Raw genomic sequence first — 14,792 nt, 5'->3', positions numbered from 1 at the left:
AAAAAAAAAAAAAAAAAAATTAAAAAAAAAAAAAAAAAAAAAAAAGGGTAGTTTTAGAACAATTTAAACCTGTTCAACTACAGATTTTCTAAGTTTTCCCTTTTTAATTTTAGCATGATAAAAACATGCTCCAGAAGGAAAATATTGAATATATACTATGCAGTTTGCTCAATGAGGATAACATTCAATTTGGCAACATTTACTGAACTCTGTTGGTCTAGAAAGAAAGCTCCAAGATAAAAATCATAAACCTTAAACTTACTATGCTGTCTTCAACAAACTGTAGTTAGGAAAATTTCTCCTATCACACAAAATCACAACTCCATTTCTAACTCTATCTTCAGCTTCACGTAGATGTGCTTAGCAACACAGTGTATATATATACTTCTATAATTTGTTAATGGGGGGAGGGGGAGAACCAAGTATAAAAGACTATATTAGAAGGAAAAAAGCTATTTGCTACAAATGTGACTATGGCTTTTTAAAAGAAGTACCAAAAATGTAAATCACCAAGCATCTAAGGAATAAGATCTTTTACACCACTGGTTAGGGTAACCTACACATAAGGCCATGATCATATTTGCTGGATCTTTCATTCCTCTCTCTCTCTCTACCCCTCCAAAGAAAAATCCCCACAACTTACCAAGTGAATCAATGAAGTCTTTATTATTCTGATAAAACTTGACATATGATGCCAATTTAGCACTCACAAAAATGGTTAAAAGCTATACAGATAAACACAAAAAGACAAAGATACAATATTCAATACAGAATTAACATTTATACTCAAGATACTTTTAAGACATTGACTCCCAGCAACAAGACTCCACATTTCCTTCAAGCAGAAATTTCAATCTGATCAAATTACCATCTAAATTTGCTTTCATTAAAACTCATTTAGATGAAAGAATCAGTAAATACAGTGTCCTCTAAACGATCTACCCCAAAAGATGGTGGAAATGACAGTACAAATAGAAATAATCCAAAATGTATTTATAATTGCACTTGAAAAGTACGTTCATCTGTTTTTTAAATATCAGATTTATCTTTCTAATTGGGGATAGCTGACACTATACACTAAGAAGAAATCTGTATTCTCTAAGTTCATAATGGGCAGGCAAGTGAGATGAAGGAAAGGGAGGAAGAACAGGAGGCATGTGTTTGGTGGCTGGAGAAAAGCTGAATTCTAGTCCTAAATTTCAGTCTGTTCCTGATACAAAAATGAATATAGTTCTTCTCTTTCTAGATTTCTCTAAGAGTCATGTTCATTAATACAAAGAAGTAGAGTTACGGTTCAGTATGTTAGATTTAGGAGAAAATATTTTTAACATTAAGGATAAACTACTTACATCATGAATAAGCTCGCCTTCCAAAAACTTGACTGGTTTTAAAGTAAGAAGATGGTCAAAAAGAAATGCATTTGGGTCTTTCAATGCTCGCACAATACACCTTAATTGGAAAACAAAAACCCAAGCTCAGAGTCTTGAAATTCAGGTACTTTTCACTGCCTTTGCAGACTGCAAAATATATTCAATTAAGTAAAATATCTATGAGTTCAATATACACTGCATTAAAAAAGCTACAAAACTGGGCTTAAAACAGGCCAATAAATCTATCAGTGATGTCCATTTTAATAAAATTACTTGTAGAGGGACTTCCATGGTGGTCCAGTGGTTAAGAATCCACCTTCCAATGCAGGGGCTGCGGGTTTGATCCCTGGTCGGGGAACTAAGGTCCCACATGCTATGGGGCAACTAAGCCTGTGCCCTCAACTAGAGAGCCCGTGTGCCGCAAACTAGAGCCCACGTGCCACAACTGACGAGAAGCCCATGCACCCCAATGAAAGATCCCACATGTGGCAACAAAGATCCCACGTGCCACAAATAAGACCCGACACAGCCAAAAATAAATAAATTTTTAAAAATAGTTACCATAGACAAAAACAGCTGGAGAGAAAGCACCACCAAAGTAATCAAAGAATAAAACAGCACCAGTATTTTTTTTACTATTTATGCCAGACACTAAGGTAAGTGCTTTAACATGTATTACTTCATTTCATCCTCACAGCACCCTGAGAGACATGGTATTATCATGCCCATTTTATCAATGATGGAATAACCCTATAAAGAAGTTATCATAATTTCCATTTCATAGATTTAAAAAACTGACTATTCTTATTGCCACTAACTAGATCTAGGACTGTTTGAAGCAGTTATTCCCATTAGCAATGGGCTAATTTTTACAGAAAGCCACCAGCCTTTCCCCATCTACGTACCTTAGTATTAAGGTAAAATCAACCCAAGATTAGGTTCTACTACTCAGGTTGGGAACCCCCACTGCAGCAATACCCCAAAGAGCAAACACCATGTGGCTATTTCACATGCATTCTTTGGTTTCTTTCAATACCAAATCTTGAATTTTGGTATCTACATTAGAATCCTCATGGCGCACATGGTATCAAATGGCTTTGGATCACTGGTAGATGCAAACATGACTTCAGCTATATGACTGAACGGTGTAGCTCACCTCTACCCTGTTGACAGTCATCATTGGAACACTGTGTTTAACGTTACCTGTGGGCATCAACTCGAGCCTGGGAAGCATTGTCTTCCGTGTAACTTCCTAGCAATTCCACCATGACTTTTGATGCAGCATCACTAAAAAGAAATACAGCTTTAGGAATTTCACAGTATCATTACTGCTATCCATTCATTCAAAAATATTTACTAAGTGCCAGGTACTGTGTTGATGATACATATAATGGTGACCCAGAGACACAGTCCTCCACTATGGAAAAAGTCATGGAACTTTCCTTCTAGGAGGAAAGAGAGACGACTAAGGAAAAATAACAAGTAAGTGCCATAAAGGAAATAAATGGTGATGTAATAGAGTAACAAGAGCAGAGACAGGAAAGAGGAGGCTACTTCATATAGAATGAGCAAGGAAAGTCTCTCTGAGGAAATGACATGTAAGCTGAGATCTAAAGAATGTAAAATAATTGGCCATGAAACGTACTAGAGGTAGAAGGTGGGGGCTGGATGAGCTTCCAGGCAGAGAAGACCAGGTATAAAAGCCCTAGGTGAGGAACTTTGCTGGTGGTACAGTGATTAAGAATCCGCCTGCTAATGCAGGGGACACGGGTTCGAGCCCTGGTCCGGGAAGATCCCACATGCCGCAGAGCAACTAAGCCCGTGTGCCACAACTACTGAGCCCGCATGCCACAACTACTGAAGCCTGCGCACGTAGAGCCCGTGCTCCGCAATGAGAAGCCACTGCAACGAGAAGCCCATGCACCGCAACGAAGAGTAGCCCCTGCTCGCCACAGCTAGAGAAAGTTCGCGTGCAGCAACGAAGACCCAACGCAGCCAAAAATAAAAAAAAATTTTTAAAAAGCCCTAGGTGAGAAAAAGGTTTTGTGTCTGAGAAACTGTTAGGATAGTACAGCTGAAGTTGAGCCAACACCAGATATTTAAATAACTCCACTAATGATATCCTTCCAATTGAATCATCCTTAGAATTATGTAGATGATCAATTTTAACTGCAAAGTACAAAATAATTAAATGCATTCTCTCAATCTGAACTCTTTGTAAATGTTTATCTTCACCCTTCATTTCTTCCTTTAAACTGATGAATCTTCAGCCAGTTACAGAAAGCTTAACAGTTCCCCACCACCTTTTTTCATTTTCTAAAAGCCCTTCTTTCCCCCCACATCTGGATTCAACCTGGGTAAAATCAGTAAGAGCTATACTATTTATTTTAAAAACTTAAATGATATTCTAAAACTCCCCCACAAAACCAGGATTCAATTAAATTATTACCTTGCACCACACTGCAAGCATAGGCACACTTTCCAGTTTTAACAACCATAGTATACTTCAGTCTAATACATCTTATCAGTTAAAGAAATCTGAATTCACAAAGATCAGATAAAATGGCCCATTTAAAGTGCACAATATCTGACATATAATGAGGACTCAGAAGATATTACACAATTTGCACTCATCAACCACCAATATAAACAAAATCATGAAGGGGGCACCCATAAACGTAAGCATTCTTACTAAGAGGGCAAGGCAACTCTCAGAGTTCTATTTAGAAGCAGAAACAAACAAACCAACAAAAAGCCAAACAACCACCAAAAAACGACCATTTTCTGTGTACTAGACAAAAACCAAATCTTAAAATTTAAATCAGCAGCATGACAGAAATTTGAATGAGCATCCTTCCCTAGTTCCTTAAGTGTAGGTAGCATTCATCAACTCAGGGCCCATCACTACCAACAGATTGGGAATACAATGGTTGACAGACAAGGTTCCTAGCCTTCACTGAACCTAAAACCTCATAAACCTTTTAACCAAGTGTGTGAAGCGCCATGATAAAAGTACAGGGTGGGCTTCTCTGGTAGCGCAGTGGTTGAGAATCTGCCTGCCAATGCAGGGGGCATGGGTTCAAGCCCTGGTCTGGGAAGATCCCACATGCCGCGGAGCAACTAGGCCCATGAGCCACAACTACTGAGCCTGCGCATCTGGAGCTTGGGCTCCGCAACAAAGGAGGCCGCGCCAGTGAGAGGCCCGCGCACCGCGATGAAGAGTGGCCCCCCCTCGCTGCAACTAGAGAAAGCCCACGTACAGAAACGAAGACCCAACACAGCCAAAAGTAAACAAATAAATAAAATTAAAAAAAAAAAAAAAAAGGACAGGGTGCTGTAAATATGGGAGGAGCATTTCAGGCAGAGAAAAGGAGTTGAGTGTAGTTCTAGACCAAACATAGGCAAACTTTCCATGAAGCACCAGGCAATAATTATCTTAGGCTTTGCAGGCTATCTGGTTTCTGCCGCAACTACTCAAGTCTAGGCAAAAGCAGCCACAGATGATACATAAATGATAAGTATGGGTGCATTCCAATAAAATTTTATGGACACTGAAATTTGCATTTCATATAATGGTCACAATTCAAAAAATATCCTCCTTCTTTTGATTTTTTTTGTCAACCACTTAAAAATGTAAGTACCATTCTTAGCTTGTAGGCCATATAAAAACAGGTACCAGCCTCTGGTCCAGACTGGGAAAGAGCATGAGTGCTTTTGCAGCTGACACAGGTTCACTATGTCTAGGGTATGATATACCAAGAGGAAGGGTATAGGGTCATGTGTATGTGAGAAAGAGGGAGAGAGGGGGAGAGAAATGGAGGGAGGGAATATCCATACAAAGAAAACAAAGTTTCTGTGGTTTGTCACTGCACCATACAAAACTGGCAAGAGGATTATTATCACATTCACCAAGCCCATGCTACTGCAATAAACAGGAGCCCATGTCAGAAAGGACTTATATGCCAAACTAAGAATTCTGTACTGTATGCTAAAGAAAATGTAAACCTAAAGAATGATAGGCTGAAAGTTTTGTTTCACAAAACCGCTGTAGAGAGAATAAACAGAAGACCACTTCAACATGTCTTGCTTAGGAAAACAGAAACTAATTTAGGGAGAGAAAACGATAAATTCATTTTGGTCACATTGAGTTTGAGGCAACTATGGGCCACATCTAAGTAGAACCAGGTAGAAAGCAGTTGGACATAAGGGTCTGAAGCTCAGAAGAGAAGCCCGGGTTGAATGCCTCTGGGAAGGGCATACACTCTAGTTCCATAAACCACTTCATACTGCCTTAAGTCACTGCTTCTTACATCCACTGCTTTTGCAACATGTTCATTTTTCAGAAATATTCATTTAGCCCTTATATACTAAGTACCTACTCATGTCAGACACTGTTCTAATAATGAAGAAAAAGTTCCTGCCCTTGGGAAACTTACATTCTAGAGGGGACTGACACATAATAAACATGAAAATATAGCATGTCAGTTACTAATAAGTGTAGTGGGGCTGATAATAAAATAGGGATGAGGGGAAAAAAGCAATGTGAGGGTAAGGGAATACTGTTATTTCTACCGATAGCCAGAGAAGGTCTTTCTGATGAGGTATAAATTGAGCAGATTCGAAGAAGGGAGGGAGCCACAAATGAGGTGTGAATGAAGCAAAGAATCTAGACACGTGCCCCAAAAGCCAACTGAAGGAAGTGTTTCAAGAAGGAAAGAGTGATCACCTGTGACAAATGCTGCAGACACTTCCTAATATGTTAACATTAGGGTATGTCTAGGAGAGCACAAGATGGGTAATGATGTCTTATCTCAATTTCTCTGAGAATTAGCTTTGTAATTCTTTGTAATTACCTTAGTTATTTCCTTTTTACACAGAAAAGACTGAGGATCTACTAAATAGCAATTAGAGAAATCATCCAATGAGTAGTCATCAACTCTGATAAGCACTAGACATTCAAAGGGAAACAGTAACACTCATCATTTTAAATTACTGTACCAGAAAAAAGACTAACTTTTTATTTTATTTATTTTTTTCCGGTACGCGGGCCTCTCACTGTTGTGGCCTCTCCTGCTGCGGAGCACAGGCTCCGGACACGCAGGCTCAGCGGCCATGGCTCACGGGCCCAGCCGCTCCACGGCATGTGGGATCTTCCCGGACCGGGGCACGAACCCGTGTCCCCTGCATCGGCAGGCGGACTCTCAACCACTGCGCCACCAGGGAAGTGCAGACTAACTTTTTAAAGATGAGCTTGAAATGAAAAGGATGATAGGAATAAAATATCCAATATTTACTGAGTGCTTTCTCAATAAGGAAACCACTATTTTAAGAACTTCATGTGTACATTAGCTTATTTAATCTTTTCAACAACCTTATGAGGTAAGTACTACTATTATATCCACTCTGAAGTTGGAAACTGAGGTACAGAGATTTAGTGTCATATACAAGTAAGAAAGCCAAGATTTGAAATCCCAGTAGTTTTATTCCACAGCCTGCACATTTATAGCATATGTTAAAATATGGACTCTTTCTCCAATAGCTTTTATGCCCTCCCCATTTGAGACTGTCCAATATAAAACTACCCACTCTTAACAGTTACTGACAACTGGCTAGAATGCTGCCACAAGTGTGCTAGCATGTAACAGACAGTAGCCACTGATACAAAATGAAATAGGCTATTAATGCAAGATTCCCTATTTAACTTCTTTTATAATAAAATGCTGCAATTTTCACAACAAAAATATAATTTCCTCTTGTATTGTTAAATGTAAATGATCTGCAAAAACTTTACATTACTTTAACATAACAGAAACATTAATCTTATTGATCGTCTCTAATATATTAAACACCCTAGCACTGAAAGCAACTATAAAAATTGTGCAATAAAACTAAACCGAAGGGCATCCCTGGTGGCGCAGTGGTTGAGAGTCCGCCTGCCAATGCAGGGGACGCGGGTTCATGCCCCGGTCCGGGAAGATCCCACATGCCGCAGAGCGGCTGGGCCCGTGAGCCATGGCTGCTGAGCCTGCGCATCTGGAGACTGCGCTCCGCAACGGGAGAGGCCACAACAGTGAGAGGCCCACATACCGCAAAAAAAAATAATAATAATAAAAACTAAACTAAAGACTGATTACTTTTCCTAAAAGTTTTTAACCACTATGTGAAAAGAGAAATTAAAAAGCCAGGTCAAAATGGTAGGATTATCCTTCAACCCTAATTCTAAAAACTGGGCCAAATATATCATTTGGTAGCATCCATAAACTGGATGAAGAATAAATATTTTGGGCATGAAGTTTGCTGGGCCGAATACAAGCCTTAGAAACTCAAGACCTTGCAAAAGCACAATTAAGTACCATTTAGTACAGTCTATTGCAAAATTTCATCTCAGGGGCACTGTTATATATATTAAGAGACTCTGACTATGACTGATAGACTCTCACCACCATTAAACGAAAGTGATAGCACTACCCTATACTAAGACATCAAAGCACCATTAAATAACTTAGTCTAATATTACACACAGCTTTGGGATTAACAGTTGTACCATTTTTAGAACAAAAGCAAGTTTTGCTTTTTAAAAAGTATAAAGATGGGAAAGACTATTTTAAACTTTGCAGTTATCTTTAATTTAGTAGGTGAAATTTACAGAAAGAAATTTATAGCAACTCCTTAGAGAACGAAGTAGAGCAAAATCACTTATCCTACCTGTCCTTAAAAAAGTCTCAACTACTTATATTGCCATTATGTTTTAAGTCAGTACGTTAATTCTGAATACCTTTTCTTACAATCCACAAGTGCCTCATAAAGTAGCCTTAAAAGGGTGTGTTTTTTCTCAGTGGTGAGGTTCCAGTCAGAAATCCATTTTCTAACCTACAAGGAGATTGACAAAAAGGAGAAAATTTAGTGACACAGTGAACATATTTTCACAATTTAAAAGATAACATTTAGAAGACATATTTGCTTATTTGAGCTCTAAAACTATACTTCTTATAAGGAGAACAAGTATTTCACATGGTAACTCACTTGATCCAGCTCAGTTGGAATATACTGGATGGCCCCACAAGATGCTGCCACTTTAATGAGGCTGCAATATACTGTATATCTTACAGGAGTATTCTTATCCATCCCATGGAAAAGGTTGCTTAGCCTGGTTAACAAACAAATAATAAAACAATGCTGGAGATCAGTAACTATGGTAACTAAATTGAGATTATATGTTCTGACAACAAACTTGAAAGGGATACTATTAAGAACGCCACATTACACGGAGGGAAATGGTGCACAGGAGAGTTAAGTGACTTGTCCAAAGACACACCACCAATAAGTCACAGGTGACAGTCAAGTTCTAGAATTCTTGCTTTTAACCATTAAATGACAGTAACATGAAGAGCCCCTTGAAAAACTGGGCCTCTTCCAGTTCTTAACTTACAACTGCAGTCTCAGAGATGGGCGTTCACCTTCCCGAAATTTGACCAGTTTCTCACACAGGCTTTCAATCAGAGCTTCTTGCTTATCTGCTTCCAGGATCAACAGGAGGGATACCACACTGTTCATCACACTTTCAACATCTACACAAGTATGGATGACACAACAGTGATATTATAATATTTAATGTATCTTGTTAAACATGTATTTCCAGTGTTTTAATACACCAAAGACCATTAAACATAAAACACTTAAAAGGTACTCTGGCTACTGTAAAGCAGTTCTAAAGAACACCTTTCCTTCAATGGTGTGCATTATACCAAAAAACATAGTGCACATGAATTCACACTAAACCAGCTCTGTTGTATAGTCATCATTCAGAAAGCAACTCACACATTTTATTGAAGGACGAAGTTACTACCCAAGATTTGGTTTTCAACCAGTAAAACAGAAGACTGATTTACATGTCTATGTAGTATACAGTTTCAATTTTACTAGCAAGATACTAATTGTACACCAAGTTTAATCTCAAACCTTAACTAGAGATTTTAGGACTCCCAATTTTCAAAATTTCCCATTTTATCTCAATAAATGGGGAATCAGCCAAATAATTAAATCAGCTTTTAGATTACCTGAAATTGTATTCCATCTCATATTAATCTAAACCTTATGAAAAGATTCATTTTTTCCTTCAGTTCATTCTGAAATTACCAGTATTTACCATGTGCAATAACACTCAAAAAACATGTAAAAAAGATGTTTTATCAAAATAGGCTTATTTCATGAGTAAAACAGATGAGAATAAACTGAAAGTGTGTGCAAAGATTAAAAACAGTGCTTAAAAGTTCTAAGGTCTAAAACAAAACAAATATAATTCACATGAAAGTTTTAAAAGTAGGTCCTCTATGATTAGTAAATATTACAAAAAGTTAAAGACAAACCTTTATCATCTTCCTTCAGACATACATCACAGGCTTCAATAATTTGAGCTAAATCTACATGAAGTCCACCTTCTGAGTTCTCTTCTGAAATTTCAGCTCCTTTAGATTTCAAATAAGCTCGAAGCTCAGCAGCCTGTTGAATCAAATAGGGTTGCTATATATATCTATAAAACGAACTATGAATCAGAAATCACAAGATTTCAAACCATTCTGACGTATTTCTAAAAAAATAAAATGTAAACATAGCACTTAATGATAACTTTAAATTATGTTAAAGTGCCTTTCCCCCAGCTCATCCACCATCACAGCCCCACAGGTTCTCGTCAACAAGTGGCTACACAGACCCACTATAACCCACACTGATCACTGTCAAATTTCCCTCATATCACCTATATATCCTGCTGGACTTCCAGTATACAGCAAAAACCTTTCTACTATAACACAAAGCTTTTTTTGGGAGGAGGAGTGGGGAAAGGGAATAACTGATCTGATTTCTTTTAAAGAAGTTTTATTGCTCTCAGGTCTACATAACACAATACTTAAAAAAGTTACAGACATTACCCTGGCAAGAAAGTAATCATTCATTAATTAAATGTTTGAGGACCTATCTAAGATAAGGGCTGTGGGAGACACAAAGATAAAAAGGTGATGCCTTTGAATGTCACCTTGAATAAAATGTTTCTATCAAATAGCATCTACGATGTAATTACTCTTTTAAAATGCATACCTGAATCAGAAAGCACTTTTGGATCTATAAAAACATAACTATAGTACTACATCCAGATATTTAAATATTTTCTACTCTAATGCATATATAATATTTAACAACTTATTCTTCTGAGGACTTGGTATTTATGGCAACCACACATGAATGCAAACAGTGTTTAAGATAATAAAATGAAGAACTGAAATGGAGATGTAGGGATACCATTAGTAAATATGTAGGCATCACATTTCTAAACCCACAAATATGTCTGGCTACCTAAGTGTATTAAAGCTGTTGCTCTGATGGTGCTATCATTTCAGATAACACAGTAACTTCACATGAATTGGGATCATAAACAAGATTTCATAAAACAAACCTCACCATATCAGAGTGCACAAAAACATCACTGCATATTTCTCTATGAAGGAAACATGGTATGGTTACCCCCTACCCCACAAAGGCATCTGTTCAGTTCCTGCTTTGTACCCACAAAGCAAACTATTCAATCAACAGTTTATTGTTTTCATCTGTCATCCTTACCGGCCACAGGTGGTTATGGAGTGGTAAAAGCAAAGAAAAGGAAACAAGGACTCTGAACGCCACTTAACTCTAATCAGAGAATATGACCAAAGTTTAACTCCCAAAGCAGTCACCTATTTACTGTGAAACAAGAACATTAGCATAACCTAACTAGAAATGACACTTTAAAACTAATATAATCAATGACAAGAACTTCCTGCATCTACAAACCCTCTTCTATGTTAGGAAAAAAAACCACTTTTTTTCAGTCACCTAATAGCCAATTGCTGATAACGTGATTCTATTCCTACTCAGGCCTTTTTTTCCTTCCACATCTTCTTTTCTAATTATGCTCAACTCATTCCCTAGCCTTTTTTTCCCCCCATTTTTCTTTCCCCTTCTTCCTTTGCTCTTCAGGACTGAAGGTCTGCATTTCTACCAAGGTGGGGGGGAATCACATCTGCAATTCTAAAAGTTATCTTACACTAGTATTGATATTTTGTCTTCTATCGAAACCAAAATTTCCATGTTAGTGGAATAGCAGAAAAATACAAAATGACAACTCTTAACGACTTCACAGAATAGTTTTCAGTTCTGCAAAATTAGAGAAAATCATTTCAAGTTTAGTTTAACTCCCACCAACTAAAGTTTAACTTTTGTTATGGGGAAAATGAGAAGCATGAGCCATGCAAACCCCAAACAGAAAATTTTAAAATATTAAGATTTGTTCACCAAGTGTATGCCTCAAAGTATGAGGATGGAATTGACGTTATGCGTTCAGGTTACAGAACTCTCACTCTTGCTCAAGTAAGAATGTAAAATAGGGCCTACGTATAAAATAGGCGTCACCTGTGCCCTTGTGGTCACAATAATAACATAGCCATTTTGATCTTTAGTACCAAATTATTTTTCCCTGAACTGCTTACGCCGTCTAAAGATTCGCCACCTCCCACGCCGGATGTGGCTGCATTTGGAGGACGGAAGCAGATACGCTCCGCAATGAGTCAAAAAGTACCGTGTCGACAGACAGCAGTGACTCCAGGCTGGAAGAGTCCCGACGCCGACCAGGAAATTGGCCGTCAGGCCTCGGGCCCAGCACAGTGAGTGCTGGCTGGCGGGCAACCCCAGGCCTCCAGGGACGCGCGCCCCTGCCTCGCGGCCTCCGCACTCCGAGGTGTGGAGGACTGAACCGCGGCTCTCGGCTCCGAGGCGGGCTCCGCGGGGCGGCGTCCCGCTCGCCCGGCGCTGGCTCGGCCCCGACTCGGTCCTTCACACTTCTGAGCCTCCCCTACACCCCACCCTGGCGGCATCCGCCTTCCGGGAGCATACCTGATCTTCCTCGCTGATGTCGATGAACGCCGGGACGCTCATGGCGAAGGCTGGAGCACTTAGAACACTCGGCCCTCAAACCACGCTGACCGGAAAAAGGAGCTGGGCCGCGCGCCGGCGCCTCACAACCGCTTCCGGGTCAGCCTGCGCGGGTCTTGCGGGGCGGGGTCACCAGGACGGGCGAAGCCACGGAGACCAATCGCAGCGCCCGCTCTGTGGGGCGGGGCCGGGCGGAGGCGGAGGCGGAAGCGGAAGCGGAACGAGCCCTACGGGCTGCCTTCCTGCGTGGTCTCTCGTCTCTTCCAACTCTGGTAGGTGGGGTGTGGTCTGTGTTCCGTATTATCGCCCCGCTTGCGCCTCACGGGGACCACCTACCCTTTTGAAATTTGGGTGCGATTTTTTTTCGAGTTATAATTTAACCCACATTTCAGCCTTTATTGAGGGACTAGCTAGCAGGCAGGCAGTGCTCTCTACCCCGGGGACAGCAGTAGTTTTCAAAATAAGCTCCCCCACGTGCAGCTTACATTCCATTGGGGGCACACAGAACACAAACAGTACAAAGTAATTAGAAACGCAGCCCTGAATAGTGTAGTGTTTTACAGCACAGACTCCAGAGTTGAATTTCTTGGGGTGGAATCCCTGCTGCACCATTTGATGGATGTGTGATTTGGGGCAGTTGCTTAACCGCTGCTTTCCAGCTTCTTCTGGAAAAATTAGATCAAGTACTTAACTCATGGCGTTGTTCTGAGGATTAAGTAAATTAATATATAAAGCAATTAAAACACGGTGAGCTCTAGATGTATTAGCTGTTATTCAGTAGTTATGTTAATTAGCACCAGTAAAACAACAGAGAAAGGGGTGGTGTGTGTATGAGTGTGCGTGCATGCCATTTTAGATAGAGTAAGCAAAGAAAATGGCTCACATGTCATTGAGAAGTGAAGGAAATGAGGAAAGTACCGATGGAGAAATCTGCAGGAGAGCTTTTCATGCAGAAGACAGCAAGGAAAGGACTCGAGGCAGGTGCAAGGAAACCTGCAGGCTGGATTTGAGGAGGAGAGGAATAGATGAGATAGCCATGGCCAAATCATTGTCTTGTAGGCTATAATAAAAAATTTGGTTTTGACTTTAACAAGCCTCTAACAGGTTTTGAGCAGAGGAGTGAGGAGGTCAAACAACTTTTCTTGTAAAGGATCACTCTGGCAGGTGTGTTGCAAAATGATATAAGTTGAGCAAGGGCCCAAGTAGGGAGGAAACTGGTTAGAAAGCTATTACAGAGACAGAGCAAGAGAAGATGGTGGAGTGGTGGTGAGAAATTGATTGAATTCTCGCTGGTAAAACTGATAAGATTTACTGACAGATCAGGTAAGGGGTGAGAGAAAGAGGAACTCAAGGGGATTCCAAAGTTTGGCCTGAATTCAAGCCAACGCCTTCTAATATTCTGGGGCAGACTGTCTACTTGCAGTAATTGCAAGCTTGCTTCTTATTTGAAAAAGCAAGAAAAACAACATGGAGGCCTTGATACGCACCCAAGATGGGTATTGTTTAGGAAATTAGGGAAAATTAAGTTAAAAAAAAAATGGGAAACTCAATAGTAAGAAAGAGAACAACCCAGTTTTAATGCAAATCAAAAACATGATAAGATACCACTACACACTTACCACAAAAACTAATTTAAAGAAAACAATACCAAGTCCTAATAAGGATGTGGAGCAACTGGAACTCTGATAAATTGCTGGTAGGAATGCAAAATGGTAATAGTAATCAAGATAGTGTGATACTGACATCAAGGTAGACAGATCAAAGGAAGAGAAAAGAGAGCTCAGAAATAGACTTACATGTGGTCAATTGATTTTTGCCTAAGATACAAAGGCAGTTTAATCTTTTAAACAAATGGTGCTGGAACAATTGTATATTCATATTTGAGAAAAATGAAACTGAATCCATACTTTTACCATATGGAAAAATGAACTTAAAATGAATCTTAGACCTAAATATAAAATCTAAAACTGTTAATTAAACTTTTAGGAGAAAACGCGGAGGAAAATTTTTGTGACCTTGGGTTTGTGACCAAAGATTTTTTAGATACATCTCTGAAGGACATGATCCATGAATGAAAAGAAATTGGCAAATTGGACTTCATCAAAATTAAGAACTTCTGCTCTCTGAAAGACACTTAAGAGAATGAAAAGACAAGCCACAGACTAGAAGAAAACATTGGCAAATTACACATCTGGTATGGACTTGTATCCAGAATATATAAAACACTTTCAAAACTCAATAAGAAGGGAATTCCCTGGTGGCCTAGTGGTTAGGATTCCAGTCTTTCACTACAGTGGCCCTGGGTTCAATCCCTGGTCCCCTGGTCGGGGAACTGAGATCCTGCAAGCTGTGCAGGCAATAAGAAAGGATGAACTATTGATACATGTAACAATATGGATGAATCAAAATAATTTGTTGTGTGAAAGAAGCCAGACATACTGTATGATTCCACTTATATAAATC

At 39.4% G+C, this 14,792-nt stretch overlaps 1 protein-coding gene across 1 annotated transcript in view; it reads right to left on the bottom strand.

Annotated features, from left to right (window-relative positions):
* EIF3M (eukaryotic translation initiation factor 3 subunit M) overlaps positions 1–12,419 on the bottom strand; it is a 17,528-nt gene extending 5,109 nt beyond the window's left edge. Inside the window, exons 1-8 of the mRNA XM_024752576.1 lie at positions 12,291–12,419; positions 9,737–9,869; positions 8,800–8,938; positions 8,394–8,517; positions 8,146–8,240; positions 2,574–2,657; positions 1,350–1,449; positions 644–725 (exon numbers count right to left, since the gene is read on the bottom strand). Of these exons, the coding sequence (XP_024608344.1) occupies positions 644–725; positions 1,350–1,449; positions 2,574–2,657; positions 8,146–8,240; positions 8,394–8,517; positions 8,800–8,938; positions 9,737–9,869; positions 12,291–12,332 (799 nt within the window). The 5' untranslated portion in view covers positions 12,333–12,419. The remainder of the gene's footprint in view (positions 1–643; positions 726–1,349; positions 1,450–2,573; positions 2,658–8,145; positions 8,241–8,393; positions 8,518–8,799; positions 8,939–9,736; positions 9,870–12,290) is intronic.
* Between the last annotated feature and the right edge of the window lie 2,373 nt (positions 12,420–14,792).

The sequence above is a fragment of the Neophocaena asiaeorientalis genome, unplaced genomic scaffold (assembly GCF_003031525.2).
Source record: "Neophocaena asiaeorientalis asiaeorientalis breed wild unplaced genomic scaffold, Neophocaena_asiaeorientalis_V1.1 scaffold196, whole genome shotgun sequence".
Classification (NCBI taxonomy): Eukaryota; Metazoa; Chordata; class Mammalia; order Artiodactyla; family Phocoenidae; genus Neophocaena; species Neophocaena asiaeorientalis.
The sequence above is the reverse complement of the archived record's forward strand: the minus strand, read 5'-3'. Positions and strand labels throughout refer to the sequence as shown.